The sequence below is a fragment of the Pterocles gutturalis genome, unplaced genomic scaffold, assembly GCF_000699245.1.
Source record: "Pterocles gutturalis isolate BGI_N339 unplaced genomic scaffold, ASM69924v1 scaffold11720, whole genome shotgun sequence".
Classification (NCBI taxonomy): Eukaryota; Metazoa; Chordata; class Aves; order Pterocliformes; family Pteroclidae; genus Pterocles; species Pterocles gutturalis.
The window spans coordinates 23,425-43,505 of NW_010140912.1; the positions used below are offsets into that span (position 1 = coordinate 23,425).

A 20,081-nucleotide genomic window follows, 5' to 3' on the forward strand; every position below is an offset into this window, starting at 1 on the left:
AAAGTGAAAACACACTACAGACTGTACAGATCACTTAAACAACCAGAGGACCCTCACATTCAAGTAGATTTGCATAGCAGTAATTAATGTTCTGCATTCCTTTAGGAGCATTAAGTGGCTAAAAAATATGCATCATCAGAGCAAAAATTGCAATAAACCTTAAATTTAAAATTAGTTAATTTTTTAAGACTTTTTTCATGTTAGTTAATAAGAAAGAAGACTGACGGAGACATTTACAATTTAATCTGCTTTAGGTAGATTTTGACTCAACGACATGTATGAATGGCAGGTATTATAAAGTTCATTCTAACACCTGCAGAGAGAAATCAGTCCCATTTTTCCTGATGATTTAGGGCAGAGGAATATTTTCTTGCACCCTAAGGTGATAACAATGGTGTTTTATAGTGTAGAAAAAATAATGTAGTTTGTTGTGACACAAACAGCTCAAAACTGTAACTTAGCCCATGAAATAGTCATCAGTTGGTAATACTGGTCTGTAAGTGTTGGTTGGGATATATACACCAAATGTAATTAAATCTGTAATGGGAAGGACATATTGACTTCTTTCTCAATAGCTAGTCTTCAGAAAAAGAGCTTAATAGCTCTACCTACAACCAGCAAGAACTGCCAGAAGAAATCAGAAGCTATAAAATCTGTGAGACTGGCTTGTAGGAAACATCAGGGAAACATCTGACCTGCAAGCATCAATCCCAGCTCTGAGACTTTCTATAGAAGATGCAAGCTTTAAATGCCTGAGAAATCTTCATCTGTGGCTATCAGGTTGGTTTTTCACAGAAAGTTTTACATTATTAGCCTCTTTGAAGAAGAAACTAAATCTTTCAATTTACAAAGAGCAAGTCTGTATAAACTTAAATAATTTACAAGATCCATCCAGAACAAAGCGGCGCTGAACCACATTAACTTTCATTTTGATCTTTTGGCTGTCACGATTATTGTTATGATCACTGCTGTGGAAAAAACATGCCTTAAAATCATCACAGAATAGAGCAGCTCAAACCATCAGTGCAGCTTCTTTAAAACTCAAGGCCAACGAAAAGCAGCCACCACCTTCACCCGCACCCCACTTCAGAAGACCCATATTCCCAAGACCAATTGCTGAAGAAGCAGACAAAGCAAACAAACACGTGCACACTTCAGCCAGAGCAACAGCGGAAAAGACGATGCATGAAAGCTGATGACAGGCTGTTTGCAGTGCTCCTTTGCTGCTGCTGCACACTGATTTATACCATACCTTCTATAGGTAAAGTCAGGACCCATGGCAATGAACTGTACACCAGAGGGACACCAGCTCAAACTAGGAACATCAAAAGAGGCAAAGAAAGGAAAAGGGCTGTAATTATTGTATTGTTACGGAACACGGGAATGTTAAAAGACTCTCACTCTTGTGTATCTTAAAAAAAAACCCACAACAAACTCATAAATAATGCAGTAGCTAATATGTATTTCTGGCTGCCAGAACACACCAGTGTGCCCCAAGTGACCGAGATAACCACCGAATGGGTAGCAGGACAGCACATGCTTCCCCCAAACTGATCCCATCAGTGAGTATACAATGTACTGGAGAAACTGCTCCATGTGGGGAGAGAAGTTTTTGGGGAAAACAAGGCTGAAACACACCAAAGCTGATTTTGCATAAGTACTCACACACAGATGTATGTTAGTAACGATTAGTATTTTTCTAGTACCTCTCATCCCCAAATCAGAAAACGAACCCCTTACGGATATTTAATCATTTAAGACTCCTCCATACAAGTGTTAATAACCTCAGGCTACACTTGGGAAAAATAAGGAGAGAGTTACATTTTTAAATGTTGCACAGCAAATCAGTGAAAGAGGCTGTGAGAAAACAACAGGCTTGTCTTACTACTAACTTGGGATTAAATAAAGAGTCCTTCACATAATACTTTGACTAGAAAACCTTTCAGCTCCCATACCCCAAGAGTCCCAAGTTGCATTATGAAAGACAAAAGAAATGCAAATACAGAATGTAAATATTTTGATTGTCCTTTTAAATACTGCTTTTGTTATTTTTTTTCTCTGTCAGCTCATGGCCCAACTGCAGGTTTTGCAGACACAAAGAAATCAATCTTCTTGTCAGCTATGGCATATAAAGGACCCTTAAATCCTGGAAAAGCTGTCCAGGAAATACACACTGTCTGAAGGGAATTTTGCATCAGCGCAGATCTGCCAAAGCAGCCCTGCACAAGTCCTGCTCCCAGCCCCTGTCCTGCAATCCACGCAAAGAGAGGACATAGCCAGAGCTCGCTTTCCTCCAGGCCAGGAGACTACAAAAAGGGCAAAACCATGTCTAAGCGTCCCTGGTCCAGGATTTGTGAGCATTAAAAACCTCACAGGGCAGAAAGGAAGGTTTAAAGCCACTGACTGCATCATCTCATGCCAAGTCCTCATACAGTTTCCACACACAGTACAACACTGGAAACGTTCAGGAAGGGTTTGACAGTTGGTGTTCAGTTGCGGAGTTCAGATAATTGCTCCCTGTTTTATTGAGGGTGTTAACTGGGCATGGATACACCTGCAGTACCTGTGCTTTGCACCCCAAAAGCTTCAGTTGTGCTTCACCAGTAGCTCTCAGCACAGTACCACAGGCATTCTTCATGAAGATGTACCTTCCCATAACATGCCAGTATTTCCAAGTACTTCATCACCATCATCCAGCTAAACCATGGCAGCAGACGTAAGCATTCGTGAGGCATGGGGTGACTAAATCCTTGCTTGAGATCATAAAAGAACCAAGTCCTGGACAGAGTAAACCCATCTCCAACGTACATCTCAGTCTGCACGCTCACGCTTCGTTTCAGCCCCCCAGCAGGTCAGTAAAATGTGCCCAGCAAAAACCAGGTGGAGGCTGAGAAAGTACCCGAAGGAAGGTATCATACACGCTTCCCCGTCCTTGCTACCCCCAGCCATCTGCTTGTGGCCCCAAGTCTACTGGACTTGGTGGAACCTTGGAGCTATGCTTATATTGACTTCTTTGCAAAAGTCAGTAGTTCTTGTGTGGTCATTTTTGAACTGAAGGAGAGAGGATTTTCCTCATTAAAGAAACGATGTAATATTTATACCAGGTAGTGCACTTCAGTAAGTTCAATGACTGTTGCCATGTTATAGTGACGATCATGAATGCCGAAGGGAGGCAGAAAAGAGGAGGGAGGGAAGAAAAGAAGCCATGCATAGATGTAGGAGGAAGCCTGGAAGAAGTGGAAGGTTTCAGAGAAGGAATAAAAACCTTTTGGCAAGGGTTGTGGAAAGCAGTCTTATAGAATTACAATCCTGCTGGGGAGCCACCCACAATCTGTTGGCAACACCATAAAACCAGAACACAGAGCATGCAAAATCCCTTTAGAGAAGATGACTTGGGGAGGGGGAATGAGCTATTATATACATCAGCTTTGTGGGAGAGAATAAACTGTTGGAATTAGTTTCAGGCTGTTGCTCTACAACTGGGGTTGGAGAGGTTGATACCAAAATGGTTGGGAGATGAGTGAAAAAAAAAAGAGCATGCTTATGAAAGAATTACCACACATTTCAGATAGGACTAGGTATTTTAGGTTCCATATTTGAGACATTTTCATTATGTGTAAGCTCACTGTTTCAGGATATTATGATTAAATACTAACACAGCTCTTACAGAGGAGGCTTAACAGACAATTGGTATAAAGATGTTCATTTGCATGAGCCGAGAAGACAAGCACTGCACTTCCTCCTCCAGAGTAGAGTGATGCAAAAGAAGTGTCTTCATAGAAATTAAAAAGCCTGTTCTTTCTTGTGCTCTTTTTAAAAAAATTCTTTTTTAAGAGCCCTCTCCTGAACTGTACAGCATTGCTCACATGGCTTCACTTATGCTGACTCATGGTAAGGTATGGTGATTTTTTTGGTAATAACAGCACAGTAACACTTTTTCCATATGTGGAAATATGGTAGTTTGTTTACACACAAATGCATAAGCCCATCCATCTCAAGGGGGGTGAAATCCTGAGATAACCTGCCACAGGAGGAGAGGTAGCAGGCTGTTGGAGATGAGAAGAGGTTAAACCACTGAAGGGGAGAGGTTAAACTTCTCTTTTTTTTAGCCTAAAAATGTATAAGCGTGGACAGTTCACGGCTGCTGTGCCAAAAATAAATGTCCTATTTTGTATGAATAGACAGTGCAAAGGTTACGTGAGTGAAAATGCCTATCTGCACGATGGATGAGGAACTGAAAGTTTGCTATATAGAAGAAAAAACACACATGGAAGTAAAGAAAAAAACCCTCTTATTTTCTATTTTTTTGGAAGATGGTTTTAAAAAAACAGCAAAAGAGCAAAATAAAAGCCATTTAATGAATCCAGCTGCAGATCTGCAGAATATTCTTCAGCTCTGAGACCATTTCTGATGCATCCCCTCCTCAGGTGCCCCTCCTGCAAGTCTTGGCAGAAGTATCCTTTAAATCCAAATTATGCACATGCTCTTAAGTAAACAATTACTTTAACACAACTCCAAATCTTACACATGGCAAAGGCCAGCAAAATGATATGTGAGATTTCTCGAAGTTATTAACATACTGTCCTGGGGAAAAAGGCTTGAACGTGTGTTCTGTGGGTCAGAAAAACTGGCCTGGGTCAGTCTGGAGAGGGAAAGCAGCCAAGCAGGATGCACAGCTCCAACGCCAAGGTTTCAAGAGGTACTACAGGTTTACTAACTCCATACTGCCATGTTAGTAGACATTCAAATGCAAAATGGTTAGTCACGGTAGTTGGCTTTATACCTTCTCCTATGAATGGGAGGCTTCTTTATACCATCCCCCAGAACTCGTACTGAACTGAAAATGAATAGTGGAGAGTGGTCAGCAGCTTGAACGGAAAAAAATGAACAAATGGCAGCCGAAGGAATAATATCCCCAACAAATGAACAACAGAGGGAACGGACGTACAGAGATAACACCAAATTAAATACTAAAGGAAGTAACGCGTCTCTCTTTTCCTCCTCTCTCCCTATGTTACAAATAAATCTGGTTTGCGGTTTTGGTTTTTTGTACAGAAATTAGTTTTCATGGGTATTGCCCACGTTGCAACTTAGCTGCTGCCCAAGCCAGGTCAGTTTAAAGTGTAGATAAGGACAAACTATTTGACAGAAGCTGTTAGCAACTGTGATTAACACCAGCTCCAGCTATGCAGTGCTTAATCCATCAGTGAAAAATTCCGGTGTTTCTTTCCTTAGACCTGAATGTTAAAAACACTGCATCATTGTTGAAAGACAGGCATTTCACATCTGCTATGAAAGTCAGGAATTTACCAAAGGATGAACACCCTTTTGTGGCAGCCTTGCTAGTTTTCTTTATATTTTTAATAGCAAAATATAGACATGAGGATTATCCCTGAAGAGAGAGCGGAAGCAGAGGGGAACTGAGCATGTTTTCACATTTTATTTAAGACAACTACATTTCCGCTGCTTTTTTCTATGAACAAACTTTCATGCTCATCCCTCTAGAAAAGACCAAATCCTACAAAAGACTGATTTTTTTTTTCGTAGGCTGTTTGTGTCCTGCATCAGCAGCTCTATTTTTGCTTGACTTTGCTATCTCTGCCATTGGGTTGGTTTTGATGGCAAATCTGCTTTATTTGGTTCATTTTCTGCTTGTTTAGTAAGTGCAACCTGCTCATTGGTGGAGCAAAGAGGTGCCATGGGTGCCCAAAGGAGGAGAGGGAGCATGGGCAAGGGGCGGCAGGCGGTGGGAGCAGCACAGGTCCTGCCCATGAGCAGGGAGAACCTTTGCTAAGGTTTGTGCTCTGTATTACTTCACTTTCAAGGTTTGCAAAAGTCAAGTTACAATAAGAGCTCTTCCCCTTTAAATGGAAAAGTAGCTACTGCATGTGAAACAAAAGAATAAACACCCTGAATTTAACTGATTTGTATGAAAGTCACTTGTTTGGGCATCACTTCCTCGGTATTTGTTGTTGCTCACTAAGCAACCAGAATCTCAACATCACAACAGCTACGAAAAGAACAAAGAAGAAAGAAAAAAAAAGAAAAAACCAAACCCAAATAATGCAAATTCCTTTGTAACAGAAACATAAAAACAAACAGGAACCAAATCAGTAGCAAAGACCCACACAGATTTTCTTTTCTAATTAACCTATATGACAGCTACGCTTATATAGCAACAGCTGTATCTAAGAACATATGAGAATAATTACTGTTCCTTTAACTCAATTTTTCTTACATTTACAATGAATGTATTTTCCCATATCAGAAACAGCCTCCAAAGTCTGACGCAGAAGAATTTAACCCCATCTGTTAAGTGTTAGCAGTAATTGCCAGCTATGCAGTTTACTGCCCTCAGAAATCCTCACATAACAGGTCCTACACTTAAAAACAAATCTCCCTAAATGAGTTTATGAGCTTATGGACTCATTCTGTCATAAACCTACATGTATACCTTATGCTAACTCTTTTGTGGCTTTAAACAGACAGGTATTACTTAATTTATTTAAATATTATCTGGGGATCAGAATGAAGCCAAAAAAAGGTGTCAATGGTAAGCAACAACAACAACAACAATAATAATAATGACAATAATAATAATATCATCATAATGTTTCACCCGATGTGGCTACGTTCCTGATGGCTTTTCAACATTGGCTTTAAAATCTGAAGAGTCTATGATATTCCTTTAGTGATACCCACAGCTCCTACCATGTAAATGATGCATACACGTCTTATGGGAGCCTGCTGCCTCTCGCTGGATTACCCAAATGGGTCAGTAACAATTTGTCACTGTTACAAGAACCTGTTGTGAGTGGCCAGATTTAATTTAATGGTATCACCAAATGCAGTGGTGATACCAACGTGTTTATCTTAAAAGCCGACGCATGGCCTTGAAGAGGGCAGCAGGCAGCCTGGAGAGCAGCACTGCACTGCACTAAGCTGCAAGTCTACACCGGGGGGACGGGAGGATACGGCACCCTGACCCTGATAAAACAACTGGCCACTCCTGCTCTGAAAATGTTCAAATGCATTAAAAACATTGGCCAAACCTTCACTGGTTCAGAACACGCAGGGTTTGACCCTAAACGTCTGGCAGCCCAGATGCTGAATGGTATAGAGCACAGTGGGGAACTTTACACCAGCTACTTTACCGGTGTGTATCTTCCTTTACTTCACCTTTCTCCCCACTAAGAGGGGCTGAGCACCTTTTCTTCCCACAGTCACTTGGCACCAGCATCTACACACTCACATGGCTGTTACACCTCTCCCTCTTGTATCTTCTGAAAGAACAAACGGGAAAACTTCCCTTTTGAATCTTCCTGGGCACCACCAGGGACTCAGGTGGAACCAATTCTGTGGCACAGGGACTACTCATCTCACCACTATGAGGAGCCTTCACACCTCTTTTTAAAACCCTGGTGCTATCTCGTAACACAATCAGAGCAATAATGGTCATGTTTATTTTGTGGACAATGAGATTTAACACTCCAATAATTCCTTTAACAAAGCCCTTCATATAGAAAAGGGTGGGACAGCTCAGATGGAAGACCTGTCCCAAGGTAGTTCCATTTGCTCTGGAAAGCTCAAGTGTACTGTAGGTATTAAGTACTTTAATCCTGAAAGTTAATTTAAAAAGAAAACCCAAACAAACATATGTTTGGCAATTGTCTTTGCCCCTTTGAGTGAAAAAGAAATAATAAGTGACACGCTCAGTTTTCTATTTTATCACACCGAGTTTAAAGCTCAGACAAATATGCAAAAGTGGGTGCAAAGTAAATCAAAGAAGCTCTTCACTCACCTCCTCTGATTTATTTCTGCTTCGTTGGTGGCGTTCTTCCCTGGCCCCCAACTGTGTCGACGGAAAGGTGACAGTGGCCGCATGGAGTTTCGCAAGACGGAGGAAGGAGCGGGCACATCCGTGATACTGTCCAGCTCCTCTTCCTTCTCTCCTCCCTCTGCGGCCACCATGTTGATGCAGCTGCCATCCAGGCTGTGCCTGTCTTTGGGCTGGATGAAGTTCCCCATCGGCGGGAAGGGAAGAGAAGTGTCGCTGCCCAGGGATGAGTTCCTCTCCAGGGACATGGTGTCATCTGCAGAGGAACTGGAGCTGGTGACATCGCATGCAGACTGCTCCTCTTCAGCCTGCTGTGGATAAGAAAAATTAAAAATGTATTAAAGTAGCATCATAGACTGGTTTGGGTTGGATATCTATCACTAGATCAGGTTGCTTAAAGCCCCATCCAACCTGACCAGGAACACTTCCAATCAAGTGAATACATTTAACATTTTAAACAAATGCAAATATTTCAAATTTCACATGAGAAGAACCACAGAAGCAAGACACTTTTGCTCTGGTTTTGAAAGAGGCTGAAATGCTCTGCAGAGCAATCTCTTCCACCCCACAACTCCCAGCTCAGGTCCTCCATCTGCCTTCCTCTCTCCAACTCCACATTTCATCCTGCACAGCAAATCCTGCTCCTCTCACCATTTCTGGCTAAACCTGTTATCGGTCAATGTGCCATAAAACCACCAAAGGTTTCTTGGGAGCAATTAACGGGGAACTGGGTCATCATGAGTCCTGATGACAAACTCCAGCCTCTCTTGGGGGACCTGGGATGGGGACCAGCCCTGAGAGCTCAAGGGCAACACACTGTTCCACAGCATCATGCAGCATAAAAGTGACAATTATTCAGCAGCAGAAAACAGACAGAAAAAATAAAAGCTGAAATCCCTGTCCCCCACTACTTTCCATTAAGCAGAAAGTTAATGCCAGGGTTTGCAGCATTTTTCAAATCCAACTGTAATTGAAAAATATCGTTCCACAGGATCAGCCACTCTGTATTACAGGTCTCGAGTCACACTGCAATTTTTTGGTTTAGTTTGCTCCAAAAGCAGTAAGTGGAAGCCAGACTGGTTCTCTTTGGCCGAAGGCCACATGCTGACCATACAGTCCAAGAAGAGCCTGTGTGTATTCTGTGTTCCCAGTGGCTAGCAGGAAAAAAAACCAAACCACCACACAAGCATCTCTCTGACATCACCTTCAGTTTGAAATGCTGTTTGCCCCAAGGGATTGACGTGGGAAGTTTCAATTCATTCTCCTGCAGAGCCCTGCGCTGTATCATTTAAAATAATAATAGTCAGAATGATCTGTCAGGCCATATATAATAGACTATTCAGCAAAGCCACAGCAGTTAATTGTCTTCAAATAGCAGGCTCTTGGTGGGTCTCAGCAGAAGCTGAGTGCTCAAGGAGCTGCAGGCTGTCAGCTTGCATTTGGCAGAAGACAACAGGGTACAAAATCCCATTCTCGGAGGGGAGAGATGGGCATCAAAACCCATGCAGGGCGGAGTGAATGGGAGCAGTGCTGTCCTCACCTCGGATCCCACCACCCTGACTTCATTCAAGCCCAGCAGAGTTAGATGCTCCAGACACTTGCATTTTTTCTGTGTTTTTTTTTTTTTTTTGATGGGCACACATTATAAACTAAAAGCTTCTTGTCTGAGCTGCTCAAAAAGTATTCTAATCAAATTCCCACTAGAGAGAAACCATGTTTCAAGTTCAGCTATTTTTTACTCTCATTTTGATTTACCAGGTATGCAATAATGTTCCTAAGGTGGTTTAAATACATTCTGTCACACTATTTTCCCTCTCCCATCCATCAAAAGAAAAGAAAAAAAAAAAAAAAAAAAGACAGCATCCACAGCACAACATCAAAGTCCAATCTGCCTTTCAAGCACAAAATATTAAAAAAATACACTAAAATATATATCCCTCCAAAAGCATTCATTTAATGGTAAGGAATGTCAAATATTAATGGTGAATTTGTGTGAATACCTTTGACACATACTTAAATAGGAAGCGTAGGTTAAAACAAGAGAGGACTGAAATGGATGCCCTGTAAAGTTTTTGGTGTCGTTTGGCATTACTCAAGATAATCTGATATTTGTGTGAGTCATGATGAGAGCTTACTGAACTGCTGAAATCCAGACAAATTAAGTAGTCATTATGTGGATAATACTCCTCCAATAGAGGAAGCAGTCTGCTTCGCTTTTCTGAGACACAGGAAAATACTGTCAGACATGAGAGCAGCACAGCAGGCGGAGAAAGGATGCCTACCAGCTGTACAGGGGAAGGATGGGACAGTTTGGAAACATTAAATTTGGATGGAAATCTAGCAACAATAGTGCAGAACATCAAGTTATATAGGGAAGAATTAGAGTAAAAAGAGGAATTGCTATTTCCCAGATGAGAATACTGCTGCAGGTTAAAATGCAGAACAAAAACTGCTTTCCTAGCAGGGAAGATTTAGGGTTTCTATCCTAAAATGTAGTTCAGAAAGATTGGGAAAATGTGAAATATATTTGGTCCATTTTGACTTTTACCTTGAGCATCAGCCTGACCACAGAACACAATAAACAAATCCCTTGAACTTGTGGCCCATGCTTATTCCTCTAAAAATATTTTGTCTTGATTTAAATGATTTTTTTTTTTGCCCAAACAAACCAAAATAGTTAATATGAAAGACCAGGACTCTGCAAAACGCCAGGTGTTGCTTACACTTCTAAGAAACATGCATATTGCAACCACCTCTGCAAAAAATTACCTGTCTGGTCAAGTGTCAGTAAATATGCATTGCTCTTTAATCCTATTTCAGTAAGAAAATACCCTGTTTGCAGAACAGAAACAGTTCTCTAACGTGTTCCTTTCCTACAGGAAAAAACAAAACATTAAAGAAATACTCATTTTCTTCAAGTTAGGCTTGGTGCATTGTACCTCAATGAATTCAACCCTTCACTGTGACCATAAAACTCATGTCTGAAAAAAGCCTTTACAGACATGTGTTAAGGGGCATTTTCTTTGCTCTCAGAAAAAATGAGATAAGGCATAAAAAGTGAGTTTTCTGAGAAAGAACATGAGTACTTCTTCATGAATAGGGATAAGATCATTAGGACAGTGGGGTATAAAATAACTTCAACTAAATCCCTTCATCTGTAGGAGGTCTTGATAGGTAGAATTAAAACGTTCTTTCAATTACTGTTGTGATGACACCATGTGTCAAGTGCTGAGACACAAACTTACTCTCTCCCTTGATCTTCCATGTAACAAAGACATTAAAAGTATTACAGTATTTTTTTTTTTTAAAAAAAGGAAGATTAAAAAAAAACCCAACGCTGGCATCCTGAAGTTTCCTTGGCATACCATGACACTAAAGGAGTCAACATATTTGGTTGGCTTGACAGATAATCTACCAGAGTCATTTTTTACTTGGATATGCCTATGGCTCCAGGCTCCCTAAAATTAACCTCAGTATTGGCCTCCTATTTATTATAATTTTTATGATTTGGAGTGGAGGAGTCTTCCCCTGCCAAAAATATCTATCTTCAAACTTTTATTGCTTTGAGTTTGAGGTTTTTTGTATGGTTGTTGGAGGTTTTTGTGTTTGGTCGTTTGTTTTTTTTTTTAAGAAAAACAATAATTCTGAAAAAATAAATGCAAAATATTTATGTATTTGTGTATTTCGTTGAGCAAACCAAAACAAAGGCAGAAATTAAACAAAATTCAAGGAGTTGACTTGCAACCCCTTCCTTTGACAATGATCTGTGGGTTCCTGACTTCCCAAGGGCCCTTTGTCTGAATCATTTCTCAAGAGGCACATTAAAAAACTTCCCAGTAACGCTGGATTTCAGTGGCAGGTTAAAAGTTAAGATGAGCAAAGCGTATGGGCTACGCCCCAGGATGCTGCCAGATGATTGTGAGAAATGACCTTACGCAGCATTAATCATTCAAGAAGGAGGGTGTTGCAAAGCCTGCCCAGATGGCCGGCTGAGCCGGAGAAGGAGAAGCAGGATGATGAGGACATGGGAATGAAGCGCTGACGCAAAAAAATAAAACATTTTGCTGAAGCCTGTTGTTGGAAGCGATTTCTGGACTTCAGTGACATTCTCTGAAGTCTGAAAAAACAAGTCAGGTTTTAGTGCTAAAAGCTCTCTGAACCCAACAGCTCGCATTATGCAGCTCAGCATATGTCCTTCAGAGAAGAGAAAAAAACAAAAAAAACCAGGGCTTAAAATCTGACTTTCAAGTGATGTCTATGGAAGCAGCCCAAAGACCCTGGACAGAGAATGGCTTCTTCCTATATTTCTTTTAATGTACTAAGCAGTTAATAGAGGAGGAGTGATTTTTACAAAAATCCCAACTCTAATAGATGGAAGTTCAACTCTTGCTCCATACAAAGGGGAAACAAGAACAGGACCAGTAATAACAACAATCATCACGACACTGAAAGGTCTGAGATCCCCTTTTATCCATAAACATGTTGTTTCTTCCCAATTTGATATGTAAATTGTACTATTTAATAGGCTTATAACCAGCTATAATCAAGACAAGCATCTTATAATACTTTTCAGAGGAAAGATTATACCCTGCACTTATTTATAGTGGTTATTAAAAATATTTATAACTTGCATTTCTACCAGCTGGGTTCAGTATTAAAAAAAAAAAAAAGACTGAATTAAGGAAGGAGCTCACAACGCTAAACTAGCATCTCTGGTCCTTCTAGAAATAACTTTAACTGTAGAAAAAGTACTCAGATAAATTCTAAGAAAGGAGACAAGGAATCAAGTTAGTCAGCAAGGTAGAGACAAAAAAAGCAACTGAGGTTAAGACTAGCTTTGAGCGACTTCCTAACCTCAACTCAGGAACCTTTTGAACACATTTGCAGACAAAGTCTGCAATGCACCGCATAATGAGAACAATGCAAAGGCTGCCAAATTAAGAAATTCCCTTTCTACAAAAAAAATTATTTCTTCTCTCAGCCCGCTCTCCACTGGCAACTGGAGATCTGCTTTCCCCACCACCTCCTCCTTTCCCTGCAGCATCCCTACAACATTGCACTATCTATTCTTCTATGTTTTTTCTTTCTCGAATTTGGAGAAGGAAACTTTCCACATAAGAAAGGGAAAAAGCTAAAATTCTGTACAATATAAAATCTACTGGGTTCTCACAGCACTCTTCTCCCATGCATCCCCATACAAGCATTAAATGAGCCTCAAATGGCAGTCGGCTGTTGTAATCCCTGCCACTCACTCTACACAAGAAAATTGAAGACAGTCAGTCTTCTCTTCTGCCAAACAGCCTTATATTCTCACAATCCAGGGTCCTGCTTCACTTTGAGAGTAAGATGGGAAAGGGTGAGGCTGGTGAGCTCTGTGCCCTACCGCATGCATTAAGGATGACTTTACTGTTCATTTATAGCACATGAGATCACTTAGGGGCTGTGGTGTTTCCCGTCCCGCTGGAAAATATTCACCATCATCTGATTTAATTTAAGCAAACAGAATTTTGTTTCATTAAATATATTTCTCTGAAAGCAAGTGTGAAACCTACTCTGAAAGTTTAGTTTTTCAGAGCAGGAACCATGCCTGCTCAAAGAGGTAAGCTGGACCTGAACCCAAGGGTCTGATTTAATGGAGCTGAGACCAACATGACGGCTGCTCTAAGGAAGGTTCATGTCCTCTCTGATTCTGCATCACTCTACTCTTTCTGGGTGCTTTTTCATCATCTACTTATGGCAAGAAGAATATAAATTACCATCAAGAGGATTCTTAAAAAGCAAAACCTAATCACCCTCCAAATAAATTCAGGCTGCTCTGAAGCAGACAGCAAAAGACTAATGCCAAAGGGAGTCATCCTCTGTTCAGGAGCCTGACTGTATCTCAGGTCTCACCCACTCCCTGTGAGCAACACAAAGGGCACTGGGATGACTAAGGTTTGCAATGACTTCTGTTGTTGATTTTAAGCAAACCTGAAAACATTTTCCTTCTACTTGCACGCAAAAAGGCATTGGAGGTATGTCACCTAGGCAACAAAACTATTCATTGGAATTGGTCTTAAGTATTTAGAGTGAGTGCTTCCTTCCTATGCAGGGAGTCACACTGAATATACAGAAAAACACTCGTTCCTCTGAGAATTACAGTATATGATTCTGAAGGTGTCAGTGCAAAGGTCACCGTTTGCTGGAGAAAAGCTCTTTGTTACATTAGTTAAAGATGGTTTTCACACCGTCTGTGCAATCCCTAATGACCTTGCAAGAAAATCCACCTTTTCAACTGTTCCTCTAACACCCGATTTACTTTTGAACCGTCAAAATTGCTTTCATCTTTTTAACATCGGGGCCTGCACAGTTTTTGGACTTCTGTTGCAAGTAAATATATCTCTCATGTTGCTGCATCTGAAGAGAGGACCAGATCCCTCCCATCTATTCCATTCCAGGATAATCGCTTCCAGGTTTCTAACTCATCAGTGAAACCAACGATCTGCATTTGCAGTACGGGTTTATGGAATCAGGGCTTAGAGCTTTTTTTTAACCATATCCCAACCAGGCTTTCCTACCTTTCCAAAGACAAGGTCTTCCATCCCATCACCAGGCAAGGGGAAGAGGTCAGACTCGCTCCCGGACTCTCTTTTGAGGACACCCTGTGACGAGGCACAGACGCTACTCAGCCCATCCTCCAAGAAGTTCTCACATTCTGTAGGAGCAAAGCAGAAAGAATTATGGTATGATACTTTCTGTAGCATCGATACATCCAACTCAAATACATTCAGTAAATTCAAGGATTTAAAACCAACAGTAAACACAGCTTTATAAATTGCGTTCACTTCCCAGAACCATGCCTGCAAATTTTCAATTAATTCATTCAGGAGTTTAAGATTCCTTTTTAATGCATCATGGAAGTACATGGTGGAAACAGAAATTCTGCATTAAACAGCCACATATACTTGTAGCTTGAGGCGCTGATAAGTATGTGATACAGCAGGTACTCCACATTGAGCATAACAGGATGTTTCCCATCGATTACAGCAACTGCAAAATTAAGATTCATATTCAATAAACGTAGAAACGTAACTTGACTATTTTCCTTTCTTTCTCAATTAAAGAATCAATTCCCTCCAAATGCCAAGGTGCTTTTAATGCATATTGGAATAATTATTTCATTCCTTCTTCTATACTTCTCACTGAAAAAGCACTACTATGACTTCCATGACCAGCTTTACTTAAGATTCAAAAATAAAGTGTTTTTTAAAAATTCACAGCTTTCATAACTCCTGACATTGAAATACAAGCATATTGCATCTCTTTTTTTCTAAAATGCTTCCAGCTGTTTGTATTGGGTTGAATATATAGAGTACAGCCCCTGAGAAAGCCCTTCCTTTCCAAAAACCTTAACAGACATGTATTTGCATTACAAATGCCTGTATATAATCTCAATTGTTCAGCCTTCAGGCAAAGATATTAATGACAATCTTGGCAATAACTGAACATTCTTTTCTCCCAGCTCAAAATATTTTCTGATTTTTAGTACTTTGTTAAAAAAGAAAGGTGTTATTTTGCAACCTGCTCTAACTAAACAGCTCCAAAACATGTTTAGCTCCCTGGAGAGGAACCAGAGCACTAAAATATTGTTTCACTCTTAAATGACACCTGATGAGCTCCGTCCTTGGCTTTGCCAACCTTACACATCAACGCAATGATGACAGGTTTGGGCAGCTCAAAACCACCTTTTTTCTTTCCCCATCCTTAACCTGCACCTGACAGCAGCTATCACACAGCCCAGCTGGTGGGAGCGAGCCACTGTTGGAGGAAATAATGTCAAATTACTGATGGCAGCAGGGCTGCCCCCATTCAGGCACGGGGGGCTGAAACCGCTCGGAAACCCCATTACCCTGCAGAGGAGTTTCCACACCGTGGAGAATTGGAAAAGCACTTATTGGAGGCAGTGCGGCTGCTCCCCGGTCCTGTTCCCCTTTCGGTAAACCTGGAAAATCTGAACTGCTTTTCCATCACCGAGGGGGAGAGGGGAGGGGGAAGAGAAGGGGAGAGCAGAGGGGAAAAAAAAAAAAAAAAAGAAGGGAAAAGCAAAGAAGAGACAGAGAGGCTGTAAGGGAACGGGCCAGGGTGCCGGCCGTCCAGCTGGCAGCCGGCAGCGCGTGTCCGCAGCCCAGACTGAAAAACAAAGGGTCTCGAGCCACGTTCCAGTGGAAAATCAGCAGGGACAGTCCAGCTGCGCCAAGGGATGGATACCTCACCCCGATGATAAATCACAAAAGGCAGCAAAAAGCTCTGCAGGAGCCTCCAAGGGACAGAGGAGATGAAGCAGTGGGGAGGAACGATGAGGAGCAGAGTGATGGGGACACTCCCCACCCACCCCCAAACCCTCTTTTCCCTCCCTTCTTTATTTTCAGTTCTCTGGGGGGGGGGTGTCTTCCCCCCTTCTTTTCTCCCTTAGCTCATTGGGTTTGTTTTCTTTGATTTAAACTGCACAGACATTGCACAATGCTGAGCTCCATCTCCCATACCCGTGACCTGGCAAGCCCTGGTGACAGCACTGCCGTGACACGGGGACTGTGACTCCCGTCACACATCCACCCCTGCTTGCTACACACACTGGCCTGGTAGCACAGCTGTGTTTATCTGCTCCTCTCTGTGAGGTGCCGGCCAAAAATGCAAAGATGATGGTAACACACTTCTGCACATAATATAAGAAGCAAAAAAAATTTACATAGTAAAAAGCCCTCAGAAGAAAATTTCCAAGCAACTCTTTTACGTACATTTTCCAAAGCCTCGTGTCCTCCAAGACAGGGCTGAGCTCTCCAATTCCATGCTGATAGCTATGTATCTGCCACACTGCTCCAGGCATTTCATTTCAAAAGCACTGACAGAAAATGAAAAGCTACAGTTTCTGGAGTTACCTTCTAAGATCTGAGGACTCTGTCCTTACAAGCCATTTCAGCAGGATTATTCAGCAGGTGAACAAGATCTAATGCCCTATCAAGTTGTGTATTAAAAGTTAGCCACATTACAACAGATAGTGGTTTTATTGCTGTTAGTGTTGCCAGATTTTTTTCTTGCCTCTCTACACTGCACAGCACCCTACTGCAGGTAGAGGGATTCATGTGCAGTAACAACACTATTTCTAGAAAGGCCTGGCTCTGCAAAGTCTGAGATCTTCCTGCTGCTTCAGTCTGGCCAGAGAGCACATTAATCAACTTAAAAACCTGCCTCTTTGTGCCTGTCCTACAGACATGTATTACTATAATTATTGATATATATTTGTATATACAGCTACTTGATTACATAATGATTATATTACTATAGTATGATATTACATTAGATAATTAATAAGTATTTAACTAATATTGATCCATAGGAATAAATGACAGTAGATTTGGCAAGTCAAATGAGCGTGCGTCATTCTGTAGCCAAACGGAGTGCAATAACTCTTGCCTGAAGTGTAAAAATATCATACCAAGAGGCAGGGGATTTGGGGACACAATTAGGAAAGAAGCAGAGTGGTGAAACACGCGTTCTTCTATAAAACACCTGAAGCAGCTGTTTACTGCTCATGACTATTCTAAACAGAGCGCTATTTTTTTTTTTTAGATAAAAGAGCACTTATTTAACTTTGATGGGAGTTAAAACCTCTACCTAGAATAAACCCCTCAGGTCAGTCATGCACACTATTCCTTCTTAGCCTACTCCCTGAAAAGTCTGCATTTGAATTTCACATTGACAGTCGTATTCAAACCCGATTTTCATTCAAGACTCCTCGATAAATTGAAGGGGATTCAGGTGAGACCCCTGCTCATAATGAAAGCAAGGCAAGAAACATCCTCTCTATGAAGAGTCCAAACCAAGTCACTATTCAGAGCCCGGATAAATTACTCTACTTGTTTCAAAGGTGACACACCACACAGCTCACTGCAAGTCAAGTGCTACATCCATGTGCTAACGACTCATGGCAGACTCATTATACATTTTCTTTACTTTATGTATTTTCCCGGTTGAGACAAGGATGTCAAAAATAAGAAGAAAAAGAAGGAAAGAAAAGATGAGGAGAACTGCAGGGCTGCTTGTCCAGAGCCGCCACCAGCACGCTGCTCACCTGGAGACTCCCGTGTCCGCTTGCGCTCCAGCAGGGAAGAATCAGGACATGGCTCCAGCGAACACCAGCTTTCACGGTTTATCTGAAAAACAGACCGGAGAAAATCAAAAGCAGGCCAATGTCACTAACATCCCTGTTAGCCTCTTCTGCAATGTCACTCTGCATCGACCAGCAGATACACAGCTATGGCTTAGCTTTGTCTCAATAATAACAACCTCAAAAGTAGCTTACAACTTTTATTTTTTTAGCATCACAAAACAAACCATTAAAATATGCCAAAAATTTATTTCTGCATGGAAAGTATGATTTCACAGTGGCTCCTGCTCAAGGCAGGAGTTCAGAGAGAGGATGAGCCAGTGTTGAAGCTACTAGTTGAGGATTGAAGAAACCTGGCTTCAATTCTCACTTCCATTTGTAGCAGGACTGCAGGCAGTTCGGTTCACTATCTACAGAATAGCAATTCCTTACCACCCATATTGCTGTAAAGATAATTACCTTCAAGATAGTAAGGCAGTCTGATAATGTGGAAACGAAAGCTAGGGAAGTGCCCAGGTCACGGCAAGAACCAGAAGCACTTTGTGTTTGCATTAACCGAAATGATGAATATGTCAGAAACCCCCATTTTAACACTAAGACACATCACATGGTTTATTTCAACATCAGCCTTTATCATCTCCCCCTGCCCCTCACCCTTTCCGTGACTCCCAGTCTTTCATCAAGGATGACTGATCGGCTCTCAGCCTTCGCTCTCATCCGCCTCTGCTTTACTCTTCCTCACTCGAGTTGTGTTGTCCAACATTTTGATTCTAAAGTCTGCTGGACTATCCACAACCCTTGGCTCATCCAACATATGCTTCTCATTGCTTTTGTCTACAGCTGCTAGACTCTGGAAGCCTCTTTGCTCTCTCTTCTTCTGCAGCTCTGCTGTTCCTCCTAGCCAAATGCATCTATTTGTCAAACGCAAGCAAATCTCGCCTGGACAATCCCACATCACCCATCCCCAAATCTAGAGGTTGTTTCCTTTTCTCTCCTCAAATACTTTCCTTTCTGCTCTGTCAGACAGATAATTTTTACTATTTACTTTTTGCCTCTGGCCTGGCTTCAAATCTCCTCTGTGATCGTGCTCCATTTTTGCAGTCCCTTGCTGGATTCTTATCCCTTCAACATTCTCCTTTCCTCCTTTCTTCCATGTTACAAAATGCACTTCTTTCTCCTTTTTTTTTTTTCTTTTTTTTTTTTTTTAAGAAAAACCAAGACTCTCCTACCCTTGACCTGATTTGCTTCTTTGACTAATGACCCCCCCATCCTTCTTCCCTTTCTTGCTGAGATCATGGAACTTGTTCTTCACAGCTGTTGGCCGGTGCTCCTCACCGCTCTGATTGCATCCCCCTGCCCTTCACTGGTGGGGCTCCTGCCAGCCCCTCCGCTTGCCTCCCACCCGACACACCGCAGAGTCAACGCTCCGCTCCCCCAGACCTGGCAGCTACTTTCTACAGCACATTTTTCTTCCTTAGGTTTTGTCCTCCTCCGTACTTCTGTGATGACAAAATGGGGTTGGAAGGGCCTTTGACAGGTCAGATAGTCCCTCTCTGCTGCTCCAAGTCAGGCTCAGCTCTAGTCTGAGAGGTCTTAATCCAACACGCCCTTAAAATCCTCCAGGAGCGAGGATGCCATGACCTGCCCCAGTCAGCAGCTCTTACTGGGGGAGACAGGGAAGGAGCAGAGAAGATCTAAGAGAGGAAAAATGAGCAAGAGTCTCTGGGAGAGGCGAAGGAGACCTGATGCTCTACCAGAGCCAGGTCTCAGGGTGACCTCAACAAATGTCCCACCTGGACGTCCCTCCAGACCTTCACACAATTTTACAGGCTACTTTCCTTAGGAATGCACACACTGACGTGCACTTACAATTAGTTGCTTGCTGTCTCTGCTCATACATATACACTATATATGCACATTCATCTAAGTTCCCATTAGCCCCCTACACGCACATACATCTAAAATCCCACCCTTCCCTGTGCCTCTACTCAACGCACATACACACACACGTGTACGCCCACCTTCTTCCTTTTACATATATTACATATGTATTAAATGAGACCATTAGACATGGATTAAATGAGAGAGAGAGAGGGAAAG

The 20,081-nt window shown here is 41.7% G+C and overlaps 1 protein-coding gene across 1 annotated transcript in view; it reads right to left on the reverse strand.

Annotated features, from left to right (window-relative positions):
* LOC104469373 (A-kinase anchor protein 13-like) overlaps positions 1 to 20,081 on the reverse strand; it is a gene marked incomplete at both ends in the record, with an annotated part of 114,841 nt that overhangs the window by 22,762 nt on the left and 71,998 nt on the right. Inside the window, 3 exons of the mRNA XM_010083848.1 lie at positions 7,802 to 8,148; positions 14,395 to 14,531; positions 17,946 to 18,027. Coding sequence (XP_010082150.1) covers positions 7,802 to 8,148; positions 14,395 to 14,531; positions 17,946 to 18,027 — 566 coding nt within the window. The remainder of the gene's footprint in view (positions 1 to 7,801; positions 8,149 to 14,394; positions 14,532 to 17,945; positions 18,028 to 20,081) is intronic.